This window comes from Sapajus apella, unplaced genomic scaffold (assembly GCF_009761245.1).
Source record: "Sapajus apella isolate SASKATOON/1434 unplaced genomic scaffold, GSC_monkey_1.0 scaffold18, whole genome shotgun sequence".
Taxonomy (NCBI): Eukaryota; Metazoa; Chordata; class Mammalia; order Primates; family Cebidae; genus Sapajus; species Sapajus apella.
The window spans coordinates 7,235,868-7,260,432 of record NW_022436958.1 but is presented as its reverse complement, the minus strand read 5'-3'; the positions used below and the strand labels follow the sequence as shown (position 1 = coordinate 7,260,432).

General features: G+C 36.4%; 1 protein-coding gene across 4 annotated transcripts in view; it reads right to left on the bottom strand.

The window, feature by feature from the left end:
• ARHGAP15 (Rho GTPase activating protein 15) overlaps positions 1-24,565 on the bottom strand; it is a 637,215-nt gene that overhangs the window by 548,712 nt on the left and 63,938 nt on the right. For all 4 annotated transcript variants that reach the window (XM_032286210.1, XM_032286212.1, XM_032286217.1 and 1 more), the window contains exon 3: positions 13,535-13,603. In XM_032286210.1, coding sequence (XP_032142101.1) covers positions 13,535-13,603 — 69 coding nt within the window. The remainder of the gene's footprint in view (positions 1-13,534; positions 13,604-24,565) is intronic.

The following is a 24,565-nucleotide window of genomic DNA, read 5'->3' as shown; positions in this document are numbered from 1 at the left end:
TTGGTCTTAGGAGTTTGAGACCAGCCTGGGCAGTACAGCAAGAACTCCAGCTCAAAAAAATTAAAAAGCAGAAAACCGAATTTTAATGTGTATATTTTTTATTAGAGGATCTTTCCATGATTTATCTGCCATCTCTTTTAGGTGCACCATCCTGAATCTCCATTTTCAGTTTCCTCTTATCACTGTGACAGCACATATCAGATTATGTTGTAAATGTCTGCTTATTTTTCTGTGTCTACTGGCAAATAATGTGCTATGAGTCCATTGGAGGCAAAGGACTACTTTTACATGGGGATTCCTAGCTTCTGGAATATTTTGCTGGTACCAATAGCCAAAATAATAAAATTGTTTGAACAAATAAGTAAATGAATGGATATTTAATTTTTTTTCAGTCCTTATAGGAAACTGGGCAAGCCAAAAAAATTATCTGCAATGCTACAAGTGAAAGGGAGAGATATTTAGAGGTAAAGGAATTGTTCCGAATCACTAAAATCTCACTGGTTAAATGCCTATTTACAAGACTTGCTCTGATATAAGTGAGAATTTTTCTGCCTTGTTTATTGTTTTTTCCTAATACATAGCACAGGATTTAATTTTAAAATGCATTTGATGAATACGTTTTTGACCAATAAATAATGATAGAGATAACAATGATGATTTATGAGAATCATAGCAAAGTGTTTTTTACTTATCTCCACATCCAGAAAGTTTCTTTTACTTCACTGTGTTCTCCACAAGTCTAAAGCATCTGAGGAAGCTTTCTTGGATAACTTTTAGAATCATGGTATTCACTGGTGCCTTTTTGTATTTGGATACATCTATTCATTTGCTTTTTCCACATTATATTCTATACATACTGTCCCTTTTTCTTGGTGCCAGGGAATTTTATTTGTCTACCTCATAAAACCCATATAATAAATTTAGTGTTTAACTCTGGGCATCACTGGTATCCATGAATGTTTGGAAGAAAGATCTTTTCAATAGCAATTAGCACCACAGAGGAGGTCCCTTTCTTTAGGAATGTATACTGAGAAATTTTGTTGTGTAATCATAGAAAATGGTTATTGTTTTCAGCTTTCTTCTGATTAAAAATTATCCAAAACCTGGATTTATCTACCACAAAACTACAAAACCTATCAACCTCTCATAAAAATTGATGCATGCGTTCTCAGCTAATAATATTGCCCCATTTTTTCCCAAAAATTCACAAAAGACCCCTCAGTAGACATTTGTTACCCACAAAGATAAATTATTGATGAAAATGTCTCTAAAATAGATGAGAAATATGAAAGGAAAAAGCTAATACTCTTATAGGGAGAAATCAACACAAACAGGTTTAAGGTATAGACCATAACATTCTCTTTCCTTGAATACCTAAGTAACATTTCCCCAGACACTGTGGGACCTTTCCCAGAATACTTGAGACTGAGACCAAGGGCTGGATTTCTCAAGTTAAGGCTCAATAAATGTGACATCATTGTCATGAATGACTGAGCCAACTCCATGGTCTTGGATCAATGCAATAGACTTTCCAGGAATGACCACACAGGGGTCCCAGGAAAAATGAGAAAGAACTGAACAGCAAGTTATTTATCTTCTCTTGTATCATTTTCCAAAGTCCAGGCTGCCTTCCAGGTCATTAGAAGAAGCTAATAACCCCTCTGCTATGTTCCATTACCTACTACACTTGCTACCACCATGCATATCTGTTAAATGTTTACATGCACTTTTCTGCATGTAGTATATCTATGTCCTACTACCATGAACACATTCTCACATCTGAGATCAGGTGTTTATTTTCCTTCATTGTCTTTTTAATACTTGATGCACTTATTCATTCTTTTCAACACATATTTAATTAATAACACTTCCTTCCTCTAAATGCCAGCTTCTCTGCTCACAATAGAACTGCAAAGATTAATAGGACAATTTAAATCCTCTTGACTCTTAAACTCCTGTGAGTTCATATTCAAGATATTCCTGCTCCTCTTTTTTGAGGGACTGGGTACCGTGCCTCGTTTAAGTCATCTCAGAGACTCAGGCCATCTTTTAGCCTGGATAGAAAATTCCAATTATGGTTTCTACAATGAAATCACTGTATTGTTTAGTTCTCAGGCTGGAAAGTGAAGCTTCCATGAGGTAGAATTAATTACTTTACTATTCCTTGTCATCATAGTTTAAAATACGTCACCATGTTTCGGGCACCAGAAATCAGTTATTCTGCGAGGCTCATAGTGCGCTGAAAGAAGTATTAGGGCAAGCAAAAGATTGCTATGCATTTTGCATGTGGATTTATAAATGGTACCTTACTAATTACTCTAATTAATTATTTCTACCGAATGTTAATTCCATGGTTTCAAGGGACAATGATCTATAAATTACAGCTGAACATGCTGGTCATCTAGGGCTCAGATGGTCTTGTCTCCAGTAATTTACAAAATTACTTACAGCTCTAGGTCTAAGTTTAGGATTCTACATGCCAAATTCTAGGCCAAATTGAAGTTCCTTAAAGCTGTAGCAGTCCCTAAACTACGTATACTTAAGAAATGTCAACCAATCTTTAGATGCTAAATCTGGCTTCTTAAGCTATTTGTCCAATGTTCCTTAGAAGCCCTATTTAACATTAAATGGCTGGAAAGATCAGCAATTTGTTTAGATTGGATGCCAGTCAGTCTGCAAGCATTGAGTAAGTGCTCGGCAGACACAGCCGTGATGAGATACAGATGAGAAGAATGAATGGTTGTGGGATATACAGATAGCACCTGTTTATCAACCTATGTTGGAGGCGACAGACAAGACAGAGGAGCAGAAGACAACCTTTGATTAATGGTAACAGTCATAGCAGAAAGACGAGCCTGTTAACTGTACATGCAGACACTGCAGTTTTTTTTTTTTTTTTTTTTTATGAGAAGACGTTTTGTTGTTCTCAGATACAATTGCAAATAATAGGTTTTCATCTACACTATTCCACCAAAGGATTCTGTTAAAATAACGCTTTCTATTTATAAATGGAAATAAACTTAATCTGTGACTTTTACCAGATTTTGATGAGAAGGATTTGGCTTTTAACACGAGAACCACATGGCCTTTGTGCCTCATAACATTTTCTCTGCTGATTTATTTAAAGTTATTGTTCCCTTCCCCTTTGTTCTGATTCTGTGTTCATTGGCAACCATCAGAATCCTAATTTGGCGTCCTAGGTCCTTTGATGTAGAAAGCGGGTAACTTAAATAGTATCAGAATATTCCCTATTATGTACTGTGAGATAGACTCAAGGTATCATCATCTCAGTAAACACTGAAAATAATGATAAATATGATTTTTTTTTGGATCCACAATGCTGAGATGGGCCCCAGCTCTAAACTGAGATGATCCCTTTAAAGTAGCATCACCCTATGAAACCTTCTGTGTGACTGACTGACCTCTCTCTAAAAGAACTATGCATCATCCCTCTATAGCTACAACCCTGGGCCGCTATAATTATCAAGCAGATTTAGCATTTAATTATTTTCCGATTTAATAATGAGGCAGCTGTTATACTTTTTCTGAACTTTTAGTAGATCATAGTACTTTGCTGGTAATCTTGTCTGTTTCAATAATTTCTATTAAAGAGCACAGAATGAGGACACATTTGGTTACATTAATTTACCCCCAAATGATGCTTCACTTGCTTTCTTAAATCCCCTCCCTGCCGCCATTTTTTACTTCTCCACTATCCATAGAACTACCTACCTTATTTTTCTTTTTTCTATTGTTTTTGTTTTTTTGCCTTTGTCTTTAGGTTTCACTCTTTCTCTTCAAAACTCATTGCTTACATTTTCTTCTCAATATTCACTTATTCTTATACTGGCTCTGCCATTCATGCTGTATTTGATTTGTTCATTAATTAGTGAACTCACAGTGGGCATAATCCATTGAGAACAGAATCAAAAGCAGAAAAAAATACCTTAAAACTCCAGTTTATCTGTACATCATATAAAGTACCAATAGCTTTGAAATATTTTTAAAAGTCTTACATTTAGAACTGCCTTAAATATAGTTCAAGAATGAAATATTATGCCTTTAGGGATTCAATATAATGTTTTTATCTGATGTAAATAACCATTTACTGTGTGTGCACATTTTTAAGAATTGGTAAACCAAATCCCTAAAGTTGTATGCAATGTTTGCCTGTGAAGAAGAGTAGAAGAAAAGCAAAGAAAAATGGTTCTGGGCCATACATGAGTGGTGCCCAGAAAGAGGTCACCAGGAATTCTCAAAGAAGTCTTTGAGGAGCAGTTTTGATTTCATCATGAAATTTGGTTTCAGAGTTAGGCATGGTTTACTCATTGCAATTTATTTATACCCTTTGATACGTTTGTTGAGCAATGCTTTCAAGGATAGCCTCCCTCTCCTACTTTCTATCACTCAGGATGAGATAACATGCCCAGCTTTGGGGTTACACTGAATGTCTTAAACCATTTTTCAAATGTTAGGTTTGGAGAAGCACATAGTTTATGTTTTGCCAAGTGCTTTTCCCCATCATATTAAACATCTGTGTATTTTAAGGGAAATTTTATCTGCATGCCTCTGATTTATTTATCCCTAACTCATCAAAATGTCATTTTGAAAATGCTATTTGATTTTTAAGAACTCCCCCTAGGACTTTCTTTCTGAACTTTTCATCTTGCACCCAGTGTGTTTCATTTGGTCACTACCAAGAAATACAGGTTCTGTCTGGGAAACAGGCTGACGAAGGCACTCACTTTGTATCTCAAGAACTTTCTTCAGTCTTCTGGAGGCTTTTCCTATAGCTCACCTCTTCCTCCCTCATGTACCATCCCCCTTCTGCCCACCATTTTTCTTTCTTTTTCTTCTCTGAATTCTATTTCTTTCTGTCTTTGATGTAAATATGTTCCTTGTTCTTTGCCTGTCATTGGACTTCAGTGAGAATGGCCTTCCTGGTTACTGTCTGGGCAACTTATTAGTGTAATTCAATTTTTGTGTTATAACCTAATTTCAGTCTAGGCAGTGGGGAAGAAAAGGTTGCTCAATGTTAATAGCCTTTATTGTTGCTGTTTTGTGTGTTCTTTTTCTCTGCTCTAGAGTTAAATGGATTTCAAATGTGGGGCTGGATGAGAGAGGTATTGTCATTTGTTTCCATGTTTCAGTGGCTTCTGAACTTCTTATCATCACCTCAAGGCCCTTTGCAGTCTGGACACTGCCTCCCTCTCCCCAAAATCCATGATTTGTTTTCCTTGTTCATGATATTCTGGCTGATAGGGAATTCTTGCAGTTTTTCAGATGTAACAACTTTATTCTGACCTGGCGACCCTTGCATTTGTTGTTTCTTTCTGCTTCAACATTCTTCTTTCTTCCAGTTCTTTGCTTGGCAAACTCCATTGATCCTGCAAAATCTCAAGTTAACTGGCCATTTGAAAGAATCCATGTATGACTACTTAACCCATCATAGGTTCTCACAGAAACTTGTAATTCTTTCATCATGGGACATTTTGTAATTTGCATTTATAGAATTATGCCTTCCTTTACTTAACACCTCTGTTCATCCCTAGACTGAAAGCTTCTCTGGAAAAGGACATGGCCAGTTAGCATATTATCACATATTCCAAGCCTAGCACAGTGATGGCCTCAACAAACACTTGAGTTAATAAACATGCTCTTCCTTGAGAAAAGGAAGGGCACATGAAATAATGAAAGCTTAGACATGGTTTCTATTAGCATTATTAAATTATGTAACTTATTACTATTATAGAACTTCTTATTAACAGCTTGAAGATCTGGAAGGATATTTCAGAAAACCTAATTTTGTCTTACCCAAGTAGAATTTTGCAGACTAAAGAGCTTTTCGAGTTTTTCTGTAGTTTAAGGAAAGCCCAGCTTGATCAATAGAATTATTTCCCCAAAGTCGCTGTCCTTTGTTTCAAAACAAGTAAACACTGTATTCTCATAATATCTTTCATGCTCAAAGCCCTCACAAGTATTAATTAATCCACAAAATGATATCTGGCTCCAAAAGGTAGAATCTGTGACTTAAGGTTTATCTGCAAAAGCCTGCTTTGCCCCCAAGCCATGGCAACTTCCTGAGCTCTGTCCTCAAAATCCTCCTAGCTCAGGAGGTAGCAGACGATTCTGTAAAGCCTGCCACAGGCTTAGACTCCTGCAGGGTTATCCATAGACATGTCTTATACTCTGTTGATAAAAATAAAGAAGATAAAGATTTAACATGTTATAAACAGGGTTCTTTTTCTTGAATATTTCTTTCGGGGGAGAAGAAAAAGTAACCTGAAAATAATTAGGTCTCACGAACAGTTATAATATGGAATATACAAGATCAGGAAACAAATGCATATTGGCATATTTGATGATTCATGTATAAAACTGTTGCAACATTATAGTACTTTCAAAGCAACCACCCTGATGCTCAGGAAATGATTTCCATCTCTTCTACTGAAAGCCTATGGATTTACATAGCTGTGGCATAAATAACATCATCTGTCAATGAACTGGGTAGTTTCTACCCTGAAACTTTAGACTCTGATTAGGTATTATTTGGGCCAATATTCAAAATAAATAAATGCATTGTTCTGTTTAAACATGCTGATCACAATCTATTTTCTTAAAAGGAATATTAGCAGAGGAAGCATGACTCCCAAAGGATGTTAGCATCTATGAGACGCTAATCTGCTATAAAACGGCAGATTTCATTTTATAAAGTGAATAATTGTCCTTCAACATGGTGGACCTATCGGATACTTTGACAAATTTCGCCAGAGCCAAGGTCTCTCATGCTTCCTGGGGAATGTTTAGTAGAATTCTCTGAATATGAGATATAAAGAAAATGAGATTTATATATCTCAACATTTTAGAAATAAATAAGCCTGAAGATCCATACAGTAAAGATGATCAATAATAACACCAAAGGAAAGAATGTCATTAATTCTCAGGAATGTTTTCAGATGTGTTATTTCATATATGACAGCTCATCCTGGTAGGCACGGTCAAAGAATCTACTGCTAGGACCCCTGGATGACTCTGGAAGCCACCCCAAGGCATAGTGGAGTTGAGGAGAGTTGGAGAGATGAAAGTAGGGAACATATCAGAGTGCGGAAACATTATGTGAGTCCAGGTAAAAAGAACACAATCTTAGATGAGTCAGATGTAAAGACAACTTCACAGGTTCTGAAAAATAATTCGTCTCAATGTGAACGATAACGAATGGTCTATAATTAATCAAATTTTCTGTTTGGGGGAATGGGTGATTATTAGGCCATTGCTCATCCATATATCTAATTCATAAATAAAAATTTCAGATGAAGATAGTGTTTCTGCCTTTAAAATAATAGCAAGTAGGCCAGGCACGGTGGCTCAAGCCTGTAATCCCAGCACTTTGGGAGGCCGAGGCGGGTGGATCATAAGGTCAAGAGATCGAGACCATCCTGGTCAACATGGTGAAACCCCGTCTCTACTAAAAATACAAAAAACATTAGCTGGGCATGGTGGCGCGTGCCTGTAATCCCAGCTACTCAGGAGGCTGAGGCAGGAGAATTGCCTGAACCCAGGAGGCGGAGGTTGCAGTGAGCTGAGATCACGCCATTGCACTCCAGCCTGGGTAACAAGAGCGAAACTCCGCCTCAAAAAAATAAAAATAAAAAAAATAATAGCAAGTAAGAAATTCAATTTAAGTAGAGACTGCTGAATAAAAGCGGAATGTTATCCACATTCACAAGACACAGCAAGATAAGTGTTCAGAGAGATGATCCAGGAAAATCCAAGTCAGGACTAGGAAGTAAGCTGATCAGTAGATCCAAAAGTTTTTAGAACTAGTGGCACTGTGTGTGTGTCAATGAGAGAGGGAGAGAAGGAAGGAGAGAGAAAGAGAGAACAGAAAATTATACACATATGCAGAGAAAAAGATTTAGATAAATTGCAAGGTAAAACACTTAAAAATTAATATTTTTGCTTCTGCTTAGCAGGACTTCCCAATGTTACCTTTCCAAGGTCATCAGAGCTAAAATAGAGTATTGGGCAAATAGATCTATATCTATTCCTATATTATCTATAATTAGTGATATGCAAAGTGAGTTTTCATTTATTTAGAACTGAGGCTGCAGAGAAAGCCTACTACATGCCAATAAATCAACAAATAACCTTATGAGTAGGCAGATAAATTAAGAAAACTATTTCTGAATATTCTTTTTTTAAAAAATTATTATACTTTACGTTCTGGGGTACATGTGCAGAACGTGCAGGTTTGTTACATAGGTACCATGGTGGTATGTTTCACCTAGCAACTCGTCATATATATTAGGTATTTCTCCTAATTCCATCCCTCCCCTAACTCCCACCACTGAATATTCTAATGGTTCTTCTGATATTAGCTTATGCTTGATACAGTGACATAGAAAATACACAATTAAAAATTATATATTATTGATTAAATTTTTTAAATAACCATAATTTGGATTTTAAAAATTTGTATACGTTTTATGTAGAAAACTTTGGGGCACCTTCAGGCTCTGTTGAAATATAAGTGAGTACATATTTATGTATACACAGACATTTACTGAGCTCCATTGTCAGCCTAACCTTTGCCATGTTTCATCAAATACTTCTGAGAAAACTTTATATGTGTTATTTTTATAAAATAATCCAGCTCTTTATAATTATTTTTGTAGTTATTTTCTGTGTAATCCAAATTTATTTAAAATAAAATCAAACAAATAAAGCATTTATTTTCCTATTTATTGGAGAGCTACAGTGTGCCAGCCTTTATACAAAGTCCTAGTAGTAAAAAAATAAATAAGACATAGCCCTCCCTTCAAATAGCTTATAGCCCAGTAAGAGCAATAAAAGAAATAAGCAGTTTTAGTGTGATGGGGCTGGAATAGAGGCAAGACCAAGCTATTGAGAGACAGATCAAAGAAGGGCTACCTAATTCAAATTTGAGGAATTAGAGAAATCCTTCCTAGAGAAAATGCTTTCTAAGTTGAGACCCATGTAACTAATTTTGAAAACGAGGTATTATTATATCTAATTACATTGAAAAATTGGCTTTTACTATGAATATCAGGCATATATTTATTAGTATCTGCAACTAGCAACGTTGTTTTAATAAACTTTCAATTTATTTTTACATCAATTCACATGTCTTTCCTAAACAAGCAGTAGTGCCAAAAGTAATCTAAGTAGAAGTACGGTATAATAAAGAAAATACAAGTCATGGCCTCTAACTTCAAGACATTTACAATCCAGCCATGGAACAAGTCTATTACCTATGAAATAAGAGTGAACAACACAAAGCAACGTATGAACATAAGCTGGGATGAAAGGACTGTAATTGCTACAGGAAATCCAAGCTCCTTCAGGGTAAGAGCCATGTCTTAATCATGTTACTACTCCTGGCTTGAGGGTATGTGTTTGAGAGAGGATAATAAATAACGTAAATTGGGGACCATGATGCTAGAGAAAATTTAAAAATGAAATGATAAAGGTACTGTTGAAAGAAGGCTGCTCTGGAATTGCTGCATAGGATCAGTGGAGCGCACAGCAGGGTATGGTAAGGTCAGAAGCATTTCAAGGCTTGGATGAGAGTTTCAGGGTGCAGAAGAAGAAGTATACGGACACTACAATCATTGAGGAGAAATTTCATCAGAAAATGATGACTTATCTGAAGGGTCTGGGATAAAATAAAGGACATAGAGAAAATGTGTTGTAATCCTAGAGAAATGTTTGCTACTGACAGAGATAGGCTCAATGGAAAGGAGGAATCAGTTTGGGAAGGCACTGAGGAAGCGTTCAACTTGGGATATTTCGTTTCTGTGATGACAGAGACAACATCCTAAAACAAACGACTAATTCACACTTGAAGATATAGGATAAGATAAAGGAGAGAAGTATAGGAGCATAGACCTGGGTATTACAAACTTGGGAGTAAAAACAAAAGCCATTGCATTTTCATTATGCCTTCATTCAATACATATTTACTGAGTCCTCAACATGGGAGTGGAGTAATGAACATAGGAGACAATGTCCTTGCCCTCATAGAACTAAAATTCTAATTGGGATTACAAAAAAACAAAAATAAATGTTGTAGTATGCCACCTGGTGGTAAGGTCTATAGAGTAAATTAAGGTAAGAGAGAAGTGTAGATGGAAATGGTGTGGTTTCCTGTTTGTTCATTTGTAGGTTTCTGTTTTTTTTTTCTTTTTTTTGACAGAACCTCACTCCATTGCCCAGGCTGGAGTGCAGTGGCACAATCTTGGCTCATTGCAACCTTCACCCCTGGGGTTCAAGTGATTCTTCTGCCTCAGCCTCATAATGAGCTGGGCCTACAGGTGCCTGCCACCACACCTGGCTAATGTTTTGTATGTTTTAGTAGAGATGGGGTTTTATCATGTTGGCCAGGCTAGTGTTGAGCTCCCGACCTCAAGTGAGCCACCCGTCTTGGCATTCCAAAGTGCTGAGATTACAGGCATGAGTCACCACGATGAGCCCCTATGGGTTTTTTTGTTTTGTTTTGTTTTTAAAGGGAGATTAGGGAAGACCTATCCAAAAGATGATATTAGAGCAGAGATGTGAAGCAAAGGAACATATGAGATGTACAAATTTCTGGGAACCAAATAATTTTTTTTTTTTAGACAGAGTTTAGCTCTTGTTGCAACAGCACAATCTCGGCTGACCGAAACCTCCGCTTTCTAGGTTCAAGTGATTCTTCTGCCTCAGCCTCCTGAGTAGCTGGGATTACAGGTACTGGGATTAGCGCCCCCATGCCCGGCTAATTTTTGTACTTTTAGTAGAGATGGGGTTTCTCTAGTTTGGTCAGGCTGGTCTTGATTCTCAACCTCAGGTGATCTGCCTGCCTCGGCCTCCCAAAGTGCTGGGATTGCAGGCATGAGCCACCATGCCTGGGCCCTTATTTTGTAAGAGATAGAGGCAAAAGTAGGTGCAATGGTCCTGCAGAGGAAGAGTTATCAGCTTCATTGGAGCAGAAGGAGACAGGAGAAAAAAGGGAGAGGTGAGACTGGGGAGGCCGATGAGTCTTCTAGGGCCTAGTGAACCATTGGACATTTCTCAGCTTTTACCTGGAGTAGACTAAAAGCCAGGGAGGATTTTGATTCAAAGAGTGATGTGAGATGGGCAACAAGTTTGTTTTCCCTTAAAATTCATATATGGAAATCCTAAACTCCAATGTAATTCTATTAGGATGTAATTAGGTCATAAAGGTAGAGCTCTCATGAATAGGATTAGTGCCTTTTTTAAAGGGACCCCAGCTCTCTTGCCCTCTTTTTGCCATGTGAGGATCCAAGGAGGAGTCATCTGCTTGCAGCCCAGAAGAGGGCCCTTGCCAGAACCTGACCAGAATGGAATGCTGATCTTGGACTTCAGCTTCCAGACCTGTGAGAAATAAATTTCTGCTGTTTAAAAGCCACCTTGTCTGTGGTGCCTGTTGTAGTAACAAACCAACTAAGATAAGAAACATAATCTAATTTACATTTTAACAGGATCACACCCACTGCTGTGTTGAAAATAAACAGTAGAAAGAAAGTGAAAGTGAGTAAACAGGGAAACTATTTCAATAAATCAGGTGATAGATGACAGTAATGGTGGTGAGAAATGAACTGATTCTGAATGTATTTTGAAGACAGAGAAAACTGGGTTCTTTGGTGTTCATTTATGTCATGACAGAAACAAGGGAAGATGATTTTAAGTGTTTTGTCTGAAGCACCTGGAGGAACGAAGCTAGCATCTTGTGAAATGGAGTAGACTGGGAGAATGGGTTTGGGCAAAAATCGGGGTCAGTTCTGGATATGCTAAGTTTGGGATGTATATTAGAATTGTGTATAAAAATGCCACAGTATGTAGCACTGAAGTTCAAAGCTGTGGTCCGTGCTGGAAACAGATATTTAGAAGTGGCTAGTGTTACATGGTCTCTAACGCCATTAACACTGAATGAGATGCCCTAGGGAATTACTATAGAGAGAAAAACGAAAAGTTACAAAGTGAGCTCCAAAACGAAGAGGGACCAGCAAAGGGGATTGAAAAGGGGTGGCTCTCCAGCTCATTGGAGAGCCATGAGAAACTGTTTTACTGGTAGCCATGTGAGGAAAATGTTTCTTTTTCATAAAAAAATTAGATTCAGGGGATATATGTGCTTATTTGTTACGTGGATATACTGCATACTGGTGGGAGCTGGGCTTCTACTGTACCCATTACCCAAAGAGTGAACATTTTATCCAATAGGCAATTGATTCAAGAAGAGAGCTACCAATTGGGTTAAATGCTCAGATAGACCTACTGAAGAGATAACTGAGAAGTTATTGATGGATTTAACAATATGGAGGCAATTGGTAAGCCAGACAAGAGGTAAATGATTGAGATAAAAGCCTAAATAGGGTTGGTTCAAGAGACAAAGACAGGGCAGAAATTAGAAACAGCAAAAGTAGATAATTCTTTTGAGAAATTCTTATCCTAAAATAAAGAAGAGTAAAGAGAAATAGCTGGAGCGGGGATATGGAATCTGGAACATGCAAAAGCAATTGAAAGCAGGAACGCTAAAGGAAAAACAAATTATTTTTGTTGCTGAGGATGAGACATCCTAAAGATAACAGGGATGGAATAGCTAGAGACAGATAGGAATATAGCCATCACGGTACAGTGTCCTATAAGCCAATAGGACTGGAAACATATCAACCAATATGAAATATAGCAGAAAAGACAAGTCGAATGGGTATAAAGAAAAAGCATATTGTGTTTATCAAAAAGGAGGTCATTAAAAGAAAGAAGTATCAGAACATGTCAGAAAGTTTGCGCTTATGTGTTTTTAAGATATCTAGAATATTTATTTATGTTATGTTTCAGGTACTCTTTTAGTCACTAGGATATAACAATACACAAAAAATGGAAAAAGAAAAGTACCATTCTTATGGATGTTGAGCCTATTAATTTTTCCTGAAGACAACAACAACATTAACAAAGAAACTATCATATTTACAAAAGCCCTCAGTAGTCTCTGGTTCCCATTATTCACATCCTTATGTAATCCTCTCACCTTGTGTGAACTAGACTTAGTGATTTACTTTTAACCAAAAGAATGTGGCAAAGCTGATGGCATATTGCTTTTACAATTAGGTTACAAGAGATTTTGACTTCTGTCTTGCTAGCAAACTCTCCCTCTTGCCTTCTCATCTCACATGATTTGAAAAAGCAAGCTGCTATTTTGGAGAAATCTGTGTGGCAAGGAAATAAGAGCAGCCTTTGGCCAACAGTCCTGGAAGAACTGAACCTAGCCAACAACCACATAAGTGAGCTTGAAAGCAGACCTTCCCCAGTCAAGCCTTCAGATGAGATCCCAATTCTGACTGACACTTTTGGTGCAACATTTTGAAAGACACCAAGCTAGACCCCTCTACTAAATGATGCCCTGATTCCTGACTCACAGAAACATGAGATAATAACATATGCTGTGCTAAGTTACTGTTTTGCGGTAATTTATTTTGTATCATTAGATGAAGAATATATTGACTTAACCACTCACCAGTTGTTCCAATGGAGGAATTACATCTTTCAAGACATGCTGTGAATGATTCCTTCTGTGTCGGGGTATCTGCAAATATATTAACATTTGATATTGTTACATTATTTTTCTTAATAGAGTTTAGTAAGGGTACACATAAAAATAACCATATTCAGTGCCATTCAGCATGTGAATTAAGTACTGTACTATAAAATGAGAAGTAAATGTTTCGGACTTTGACTAATTTGAATAAAACGTGTGCTCACATGGCTGGCTGCAACCACATCTCAAACCCAATGCTCTGCTTACCATGGAATCTTGACAACCCTTTCTTCACATGATGGAGTCTGTGTTGTCTGATGTGAAGCTGGGCAGATCTTATGCCTGCCTCAACCAAAAAGTACAGCAGAAGTTCCACTCTATGACTTCAAAGATTGGAACACAAAAAAGTCGTATATTCCCCTGTGTCATCTGAGAACCTCACTATTGGTCAATATGTTGGAGGAATCCCAAATCACCCCTACAGAGTGAACACCTGGAAAGCCTTGTAGGTTTCCGACGGATAGAAAGGCTGATGCTCCAGGAGACAGCCAGCATCAACCACCAAGCTTATGAGTATAAAGAAGTCCTCTACCCTTCCCAGGCTCTGGTAATCATCATTCTACTCTCTATCTTGATGAGATCAATTGTTTCATTGCTCCCCATATGACTGAGGACATGCGAAGTACAAAATGATAAATGCTCGAGTTAATGAATATCCCAATTACCCTGATTTGATTATTATACATTGTAGGCCTGTATCAAAACATCGCACATATCCCATACATACACACACACACACACACACACACACACACACACACACACATTATGTACCACTAATAATTAAAAATAGAACATTAAATTTAAAAAGAGCTCTAGCCTGGGCAACATAGTGAGACTCCAACTCTCCAAAATATTTTTTTTAATTAGCTATGCATGGTGGCACATACCTATAGTCAGTCCCTAGCTACTCCAGAGGCTCAGGTGGGATAATCACTTGAGCCAGGATTTCGAGGCTGAAGTTAGCTATGATCACACAACTGCACTCCACACTGGGCAACAGAGTGAGACCCTATTCTAAAAAACATTAAAAATTTAAAAAAAGGTGAGCCAAGATTGCACCATTGCACTCCAGCCTGGGTAACAAGAGCGAAACTCCATCTCAAAAAAAAAAAAAAATTAAATTAAAAAAAAATAACTCCTGATAATGGCCTTTTGGCCACTGGGTCTCCACCAACCTTCAAACTTTCCAGAAAAGACCTCATATATATTGTGGAGTAGAAACAAGCTATTGCTGCTGTGCTTCATCTGAATTTTTCACCAGAATCTAAGGATGATAAAAGCATTGTTCCACACCTCTATGTGTCAGGGTGATTTTCTAACTAGGACAAAATATTTGAGATTAAAATGTTTTTTTCTTTTCTTTTCTTTTTTTTTCCTTTTTTTTTTTTTTTTGAGACAGGAGACAGAGGCTTGCCCTGTTGCCAGGAGCCAGGCTGGAGTGCAGTGGTGTGGTCTTGGCTCATTGCAACCTCCGCCTCCTGGGTTCAAGCAATTCTCCTGTCACAGCCTCCCAAGTAGCTGGGACTACAGGCACACACCACCACACCCAGCTAATTTTTGTATTTTTTAGTAGAGACGGGGTTTCACCATGTTGGCCAAGATGGTCTCGATCTCCCGACCTCGTGATCCACTTGCCTCGGCCTCCCAAAGTGCTGGGATTATAGGCATGAGCCACTGTGCCTGGCCTGAAATGTTTTTTGTTGATTATGTGAGCTCAGCTTTTTCAGAATCAACATTCTATTAAGTGTCATGTCTTCTATTATTATCAAGATATGTTTAAATATTTAAAAATCACACTTGTTTTATGTGCTTTTGGAACAAACGAAAAGTAATCTTAATGTTCTTTCCCCTAAAGAAGCATCATAGACATATTCTACAATAAAACAAAAAGAGAAAGAGAATTTATAATCAAATCTTATACTGCTTTATAATTTAATCAGAAAGTCTCATTAATATTATTTCATATTTACATGGAGAGAAAGAAAGAGGGAAGGAACAAGAAGGGGCAAGAGGAGGATGAAAGAGAGACAGACAGAGAGAGAGAGGGGTATAAGAAATTAAAGAAATAAAGCAGGCCTGAGTACTATGTCTAGGAAAGGACTTCATTGTCCTTGGCTCTGGTTACTGGCACAAGCAACTGACTGAAGGAATTAGATCAATGTCTGTGAAGATTTTGAGATAATTGTTTTACCAAAAAATAATAAGTAAATAAATAATATCAGAATCCTGGCCTAAAAATATCCATGACTCTATGCAACCCTGGAGCCCCACATTTACTCTATGAAAACTGTATTATGAATAAAGTAAAATTCTAAGGAGATAATTTTCTCCAATGTTCACTTCACAGATGGCCTATGGAAGATAATGAAGGAAGAGACTTCAGAAAGCAGGGCCAGAAGCCCTGGAGAACAGTGGCCATGGGGAATTCCAGAAAGGAGAGTCAGGGACTGTCTCTACTTCCAGGGAAGTTGTCTCACAGAGCCTGACCAGTAGGATTTAATTATTGTTCTGGTCTAGTGACTGTTGGCTGTTTACCTTTTTTTCCTTTTACTAATGAGAAGGGTTTTTGTTTGTTTGTTTTTTCCAGGTATCTTGCTCCATTGTTATCTATTGGATGTGGTGGGGAAAGTGGGAGAGAGCTTTTGTCTCAAGCTCTAAATCACTTACCTGTGCTGTCTCCCTACTCCTCCCCCAAAACCTGGACCTTAGAGAGAGAGCCGTTTATCACCAGAGATTCTGAAATTTGAGCTTGATGCTATAACTGGATGGGACTTCGGGCTGTGTCCTTTGGTGGGGGTGGATGGATGGATTGCTAGGTATTAGAAAACAGGTGTAAATGGCTATATGGTGAAGGAGAGCGAGGACTGAATGGCAGACTGGCTGGTCACCAAAATTGTATCCTCTTTTCTGGATGCTACATTTCTCAGCCTGCCTTGCAGTTAGGAGTGGCTGTGTGACCAGTTCAGACCAATGGATGTGAACAGAAACAATGCCAGCCATTCCCTGGCTAAGGCTATGAACCAGGGAGTACTTCCCCTCCATGAACAAGGTTCTACAGTGGGATGAAGATGCAAGATGGAAGGAGTTTGGGCTCTGAACCACCATGTGGAAAAAACAAACATAAGCCAGTAAAGCTCACTTTGTTTTCTTTAGTAAATTTTTATTGTGGAATAATTTTATACTTAAGAGAAAAGTTGCAGAGGGAGTTCCTGCAGAAAACTTGCATCTAACTCTTACATAAGTGAGAAATAAGCTTCTATTTTTTGGAACCCTCATCTATTTTAGAGAATTTTGCAGCTGCTAGAATTACCTCAAATATGGTACCCATAGTTGATACTCAGTTAACATTTAAATGAAAGGTCTTATGCATAAGGAAACTGAGAGCAGAATACTTAGTTAATGGGAGTGATCCTAGAAACCTAAAATTCACATTTATTAATTATTCACTGATACTTCAGCTTCTTCTCAGGAGTAGAAGTATATATGCATTTGGTATCTAAACCTCTTCAAAAAACAGAAATTTATTTTATCTTGCTATACATTTAGAATGCACTACTCTTAATTACTACTCATTATACTAAGATTTATACTCTCCACTGCAAATTTCATACATATGTCGTATATTTAACTTACAAGGGTGGAAGAGTTCCAAGATGGAAAGAGTTTTCTTGTTCTGTTTCCTTAAAACCCCACTAGATTTCCAGTCTTAGGGCAAAAGCAATTCTCCTAAAAAGTGAAGTACCTCAAGTTTTAAGTGTTAGAAGAGCAGCAAGTAAAAGTCTCCACAATATTGGCCATTTACTGTTAGTTGGACCATTTCTTCTATGGCTAACTCCATGCCCTCTTTCTTCTGATCACTACTGATTCTGATGGCTATGGTGACCCACTTGCCTCTAAATATTCCCTCCACTCACCTACAGAAAGCTTTTATTTAAGGCAATGTTTGGAAATGTGTGGTGTATCTATTGTTAGGGGCATGAGAGATTATTTTAGCTGATGAGTGTTTTCATGGTAATGATTTATAAAATCCTAAGGTTTCATAGAAAAATGTATCACATCAAAACCATTTACCAGTGATATGAATATATTTTGTTTCAAAACAAACCTATTTAAGTTTAAATAATATAATTAAATAAGCAATTTATGGTATGAAATATGGAAAAAACTCACAAACATAATCAGTGAATGACTGAAGTTTGGGTAACAAGTTTAAATGAGAAGAATCAAAATGGAAACTCAATACATACTTATTTCACCCTTGAAGGGGCCCATGGAGTCCATGGTACAAATAAGAAAGCAAAGTAAAAATTATACGAAGATAATATTATCTGCTAACCTTTATTGAGTACTTGTTGTCTGCCAGGCATGGTTCTATATGTTTTGCATTTATTAGCATGTTTAATTATCACCCAAACCTTAAGGGGTTAATAATATTAACCCTTTTTTTATAAATATTGAAGTATAAATACAGACAGTTTAAGTAACTTTGAAAATCCATAGCTAATAAAAGGCATAGGTGGTATTTTAACCCAGACCTAAGTAAAAGCTTAGCTATGACACTTTATTGTTTCTCCAGCAATGTATGTGTGTGTGTGTGTATATAGGCAGTCACTAAATTCTTGGGGAACTACAAAGTTGAGGCCCTCTGAGTACATAAAAGGATATTTCTAAGGTAGAAATTTAGAGCCAAACTTATGAATCTGTACACATTTATACAGGATGCTAGAAATCAGGTTTCAAATTTGTTATGAATCATCTTAATACTCCTTTAAGGGAAGTAATATTGCTGATCATTCCTAAATCAATAAACTAGCCAATCTATCATTTTCAACCAGGTTATGAAGATATTGAAAAAAGGGGACTTTCATCACCTGTCTTTTGCTCTAATGTTGTTCTCAGTAAAGCATTAGGCCAAGATATATGTGATTATTCCAAATCAGATTATGTTGACTGAGACTTACGATTTAGGAAATTCTGGATCCAAAATGGCTTAATTGCTTCACATGGATATCAGGAAAAGTTAGTACATTTCAGGTTGCCTTTACATAATATGCTTAATTAAAAAAATAATTATAAAGAAAACGGGGTCAACCAAAATCTTGTGAGGTAAGATTGAAGGGAAAAAATTCTCTCCAAAGCCATAGTATAAATAATGGAAAATGATATAGTACTTATATAGATATTGACTAATAGCTTATTATTATTATCTGACAATTATACAAATTATTATGGGATGTGCTCTTGAGAAATATCCCAGTTTAAAACATTAGATGTCCCTATGAATCATTTATTTTTATTCAGAAAACATTTCACAGTTAATACATCCATATGTTAGTAATTTCTAATAGTAGGTGATGAAAAAAGGATGGAGGCAGCAAACCACCTTGCCATGTATGTACCTATGCAACAATCCTTCATGATCTGCACATGTACCCCAGAACCTGAAGTACAATATATATATATATACACACACACGTATATATATGTATATATATATACATATATATATATACACACATGTATATATGTACGTATATATATATATACTTGTTTATGTTATAAAATCTCTACTACCAGTATTGCAGGGAAGACTTCATTTTAAACAGTAGTTTAAATTCTTCCTCAACAATCTCAGAACTTTTTAAATGTATTTGATTTCTAAACCGTATATTTTATTCTTCAAATTGCTTAGATTAAGTTTCAGAATGTTGACAAAGGAGGGTTCCAACATTTGATTGCCAATCCTTTTTGGTTTTGCTGGAATTGTTCATTAATTATTGAAATTTGAAAACTTGAATAGAAGTAATATTAGCAGTAGCTTGATACAACTTTATTTCAATAAATGATTTTCTCTCTAAAACAGAAGCATTTCTGTAAAGCTTCTGAGAAGCTTTAATATATTATTTTTATGCATGTCTCTTCTGTTTTGTTTCCAAATGTTTTATGTAGTATATAGGTCCTCCCTCTAAACAGAACATGTATATATGTCTACTGCATAATTAAATGTTCACAGCTTCATTTATGTTGCTAGTTCTTATAGTCATAAATGATGGAATGTTGGTTTCAATATCATGCTAAAATTCCCATTTGAAAAATTTTGTACATTTTTACCTCTTAATTTACTTGCAATATTTTAGGAAAAAAATAGCCCTGACAATTCTGTTTCTCTTACCTGTTTATTATGTTTATTATGCAGCATAATTATGTCTCAAATTATTTTTATTATAATATTTTGCATATTAAGGAATCAAGCTTTCCTAATAAATATTTGAACTGAACTGATGGTAACCCTTCTTTTGGGGAGAAAAAAAGTCCGACCTTATCTTTTACTGTGTGTGTGCTTTTTTTCAATGGCACTATTTTCCTATTGAATTATCATGTCCAGCAAATAGGAATGATTTGTAACTGCCATTGAAAAAACTTTAAATATAAATTTCTTCTGACCTGGATGCTTTTGAACCTAGTATTACTGAAAATCTGTGTTTTTCCTTATTTATCACCACCTACCACTTTCTCCATTTCTGCTTCTGTTCTTCCCTTCCCAGGTACTTAGTTTTCTAATTGTGCAAAGCAAAATGGAAAAAGATAGTATTCTGAATATATAATGCATATTTTCCTTCAAATTCCTCTATGTTCTTATTAGAATATGTATCATAATTAAGTTTTTCAGATATCTTTTTCTCTGAAAAGAGGAATTAAAAAGTCACTTTTTCAAAGTGTCTTGAGTTTTTCTTCCATTCTGTTTTCATTTTTATCTATTTAAAGGATATGAAACTGATGGGTGGGATTAGTACGTGATATATTACATACTGTAAAAATAACAGAATTTGGGCATATTATTTTCCTTGTGTAGGAGGGTCTACTATGAAAGTTATACATAAACATGAAACATTCCACATAGCTCTGATTTTAAATAGATTACCATTTTTGATGAAAGTTTATATCTTGTGGCTTAGAATTGAAATAAAATCACTTGAAGAAAAGCATTAGTTTGTTCCAACATTTTTCACAGACATGTACGTTTCTGAGGCATACCTCCCATTAGCAACGTCCCTGGATACTTGGATGAAAAGCAGAAATAAATCTGTGGTTAAGTTTAGTTTTTATCTTTACAGTTTCTCAAAAGTTTTTTTTGGTATATCCCAATTCTTACATTCAAATCTTCATATGTTTTGCCAAGTTCTATTTCTTAAAGCTATTACAATCAGAAATTAAGGACAGTTAGTGAAGGTTTTTTTTTTTTTTCTTTTTTTTTGCAATGTGGAGTATGGAGATGTGGCCAATATTTTTGTACTCACAACAATTTAGTTGTTTAGATATAATAGACATCAACCTAAATGGTGGCTATTTTTTAAAAGCCATGTGTGTGTGTGTTTTTGTGTGTGGAAAAAAAAGTAAGTTAAAATTGGAGGATTATACTGGTATCATACATTTAATCTTCTAATTTTAACTATTTATGAACACATGTAAAATTTATTCATGTCCCACAATTATTCTAACACTACCTAAATGCATCTTTTAATAATCTGAATGAGAGCAAATGTCATAAACCAAAGAAAGATCCAATTTTTCTGTTTTGTTCCTTATTAATGTATGATAAGTAAATTGTTTCACATTTCGACTTTCCTCTAACTGTCCACAATATCATTCAATTGCCATGGTGAGCATCCAGAAGCAAATGTTCTCTCTTTTTCAGGAGTGGGGCTCTTCTTAAGCCTCTTTTGATTGTATATTATCAGTCAGAACTGTGACACTCTCTTATTTTGTTTTTTATCCACTACACAAAATAAAAGGAAAGTATTCAAAAACCTTCTTGAGTACAAATAAAAGTGTATCAGTTTTTTAAAAAATGTGTAGAATTTTTTTTTTTTTTGGTAAACATTTGTGTCATCTGCAGTGCCCACCAGCCTCTCACTCCTGGGGTGAGTCTAGCTGAGTTACAAGTCAGCTTCAACCACATTTTCCTATATCCCAGATAGCCAAAGAGAAGTGCCTGCTAAAATGATTCTAACTCCTTAATATTCTTTCTCTGCTTATTTAGTCCCAAACACATGTGTTCCACCCAGAAAATCAAACTGCATCATAACCTTTCTATTTAAATAAAAATTAGTTATAGACAGTACACACATTTTCTTGTTTATTGCTGAATACCATTTCCTTTAGCTTTCCTCTATCATTTTTTGTAGATCACTTCTCTCTAACAGTTTTCTGAGACTGAGAAGGGTCATTCATATGGAACCTGGACATACCACAATTTTAGCCTTCAAATAAGCTTTTAGGATAAGAACCACCACAGTCAAGAAACTCAGAGATGCCGGTTAATATAATTTTCCTGTTTTTCCCTCTGTAGAATCACCTAGTTTTTAGCCACGGATTTCTAAATTGATATAATGAGAAACTCAGGACCAAAATAGCATATAAACAGATTTTATTCTACTCATGATATTATTAATGGTATTAGATCTAAGATATTATATAATTCATCAAAGCCAAAGCTATAATTCTCACCATTAGCAGATAAAATAACTTATTCATCTCTTTTACTCCCCATAATATGAGCACTCACTCTCTTGATATAAACAAAATGAAATCGCTTAGTGAGTAGATTAAGAAAATGTAGATGGATAATCTTGAACCAAACTGATATTTTCTCCACAACAAAAGTCACATGTTATACTTAAAATAAAAAGATTTAAGATAACAGAAAACAATACAAGAACTACCTCACAAATCCCTCATAAGAAAGCAAAATAGAAAATAATTATTGAGAATTTGAATTATTAAAATTATCTACCTATTCTTAACCAAATAAAACAAATCATTGTCAAATCACCATTTGGCTATGTTGGGCAGGAACAATTTCTATCTAATTTCATGATATTTAACTGCCTGGAAATTCTTAACAAATTAGAATCAGGCTTTATTTTCAGTCTCAAATAAAATGTTTCTTTCATTGCCGAGAAAGGCTTTGGTTGAGATACAAACTTTACTTCTTACTTCTTCAAGTGTATGTTCCACCACTGAAGAAGAAATTCTCTTTGGTGAAAGCTCTGATCCACAATATATCTAATTTAATCCATGATATGTAAAGTTTGACAAAGATGTCTACCACAGTCAGCTGTCAATAGTCTACTGACACCTTTCTTTATACATTGCTATTTCTTAATGCAAAGGTGGAAAAATCTTAACTCACTGAAAATGGTCTGCCTGTTTTGAAAGGTCACTTCTAACAGCATTGAAGGAGGCCAAGGTTTGAATGATGATAACATTCTTTCAAGAATTAACAGGTTCTCAGTCAAAGATTTAAAATAAGTATATTGAATGTCCTCAGCATCTTTAGTCAATAGCGAATAATTGTATCCTTCCAGTTTCATTTCTTCACTTATTCTTTGAGGTTTTCAGAGACCCTAAACTCACCTTCTGCTGCCGAAAAAGCAGATTTAGTTCTGAAGGTTAATCCAACTCAGCAGGATTGAAGGATGGCACTTTTCCTTGGTCGTAAGTATGTTGGCTCAGGCCAGACAGCTGTTAGGACATTCTCCTCTGGGAATCGTGCCCTCAACACCCACCGTTGATGCACATACATGGTCTACTGGCTGCCGACTTCCATGCCCATCTGCTCAAATGGCATGGTGCCCACTCACAAGTTGGCTGGATTCTTGCCCTTAGTGTGTAGGTGCCAGGCAATGATGGGTTTAGATGGGCAGCCTGCATAATACTACAAGTGACAATTTTTTTCTTTTTTTCTCTGTATAATATCCATCCTCTGTGCTTCCCTGAAAGAGAAACTTGTGTTTCTCCACCTTCTATTATACCTGTGGACACATGTGGCCTTGTACAGGTATGTTCAAATGTATCCAACATGCCACCAAGAGTAAGATGAAAGGGAAGCATTTACAGAGCCCCACATGACAAGTTCTAACACTGAAATGGGTTGGATTGTGAAAATTCTGACCACCTGGAGTCTGTCAGAAGATATTTACCGTGGGTGTAAGTACAGCAGACCTCTCATAGATAGCAGTGGCATCAGGAAGCAGCTTAAGTTACAGCACTTTTGTCTGTTGCAGTTCCAGCACAAATCACTTGTCTTGCATTGAAAAGGCACATACACAGCAATGGAAATAAATCAGGCAAAAAGAACAAGATTAATGGGAACACAATTTATATGTTCAATGAGGGCAAGGGTGCAAGCTATGATATTCAGACCTCAGAAATAACCCTGACTGGAGGTCTTAATGGAAAGAAAAAGAAGCAGAAATAGCATCTCTCTTTCTAATCTACAGCAAACCCGTGGAGAGGAATAGATTGGCATAGGAGGTTGTGACTTTAATGATCCAAAGCATATGAATGCTTGTTAGCAGACAGCAGACAGACATAAGTAAGAACAACAGTAATGGCTGCATCTGCAGCCTGGCCTATGGCACTAAAACCAATCAGGCAGCATTGGAGAGCTGTGCCGGAAGGTATGTTAAAGCCGTGCTTTCCGTGTGTGTTTATTTAAGGGTGATTGAATTCAGGGTGTTGTCAGTCTGCCTTGGAGAATGGTTATCCAATGTGTAGGCATGATCTTTCTCTCTGAATATGCTCTGTTGAGTCAGTTAGTTATGTGTGACTACTTGATCTGTCCTAGTCTTTATACAGTGCCAACATCCTCCAGTCCAAGTTCCAAAGGAACAGGGCCTAAAAACTTTTGGCTCCAGAATCAAATTAGGCTTCTCTGCTTCCCCAGCCAGAAGTGCATAAATACCCAATGGCCAAAACCAAAGAATTTGACATTGTGGAATGAATAGAGCTGTCATATACCACTAAACTGTAGAAATATCTACTGTTTGAAGTCAAGACTAGTTCAACATCTTCAGTAATCAGAACAGACTTCTTTGGACACCTTTATGGGTTAGTCTGGCTTTTGATTGGAAATGTTTCTGGCAAGCTGTTGATTCCAGATAT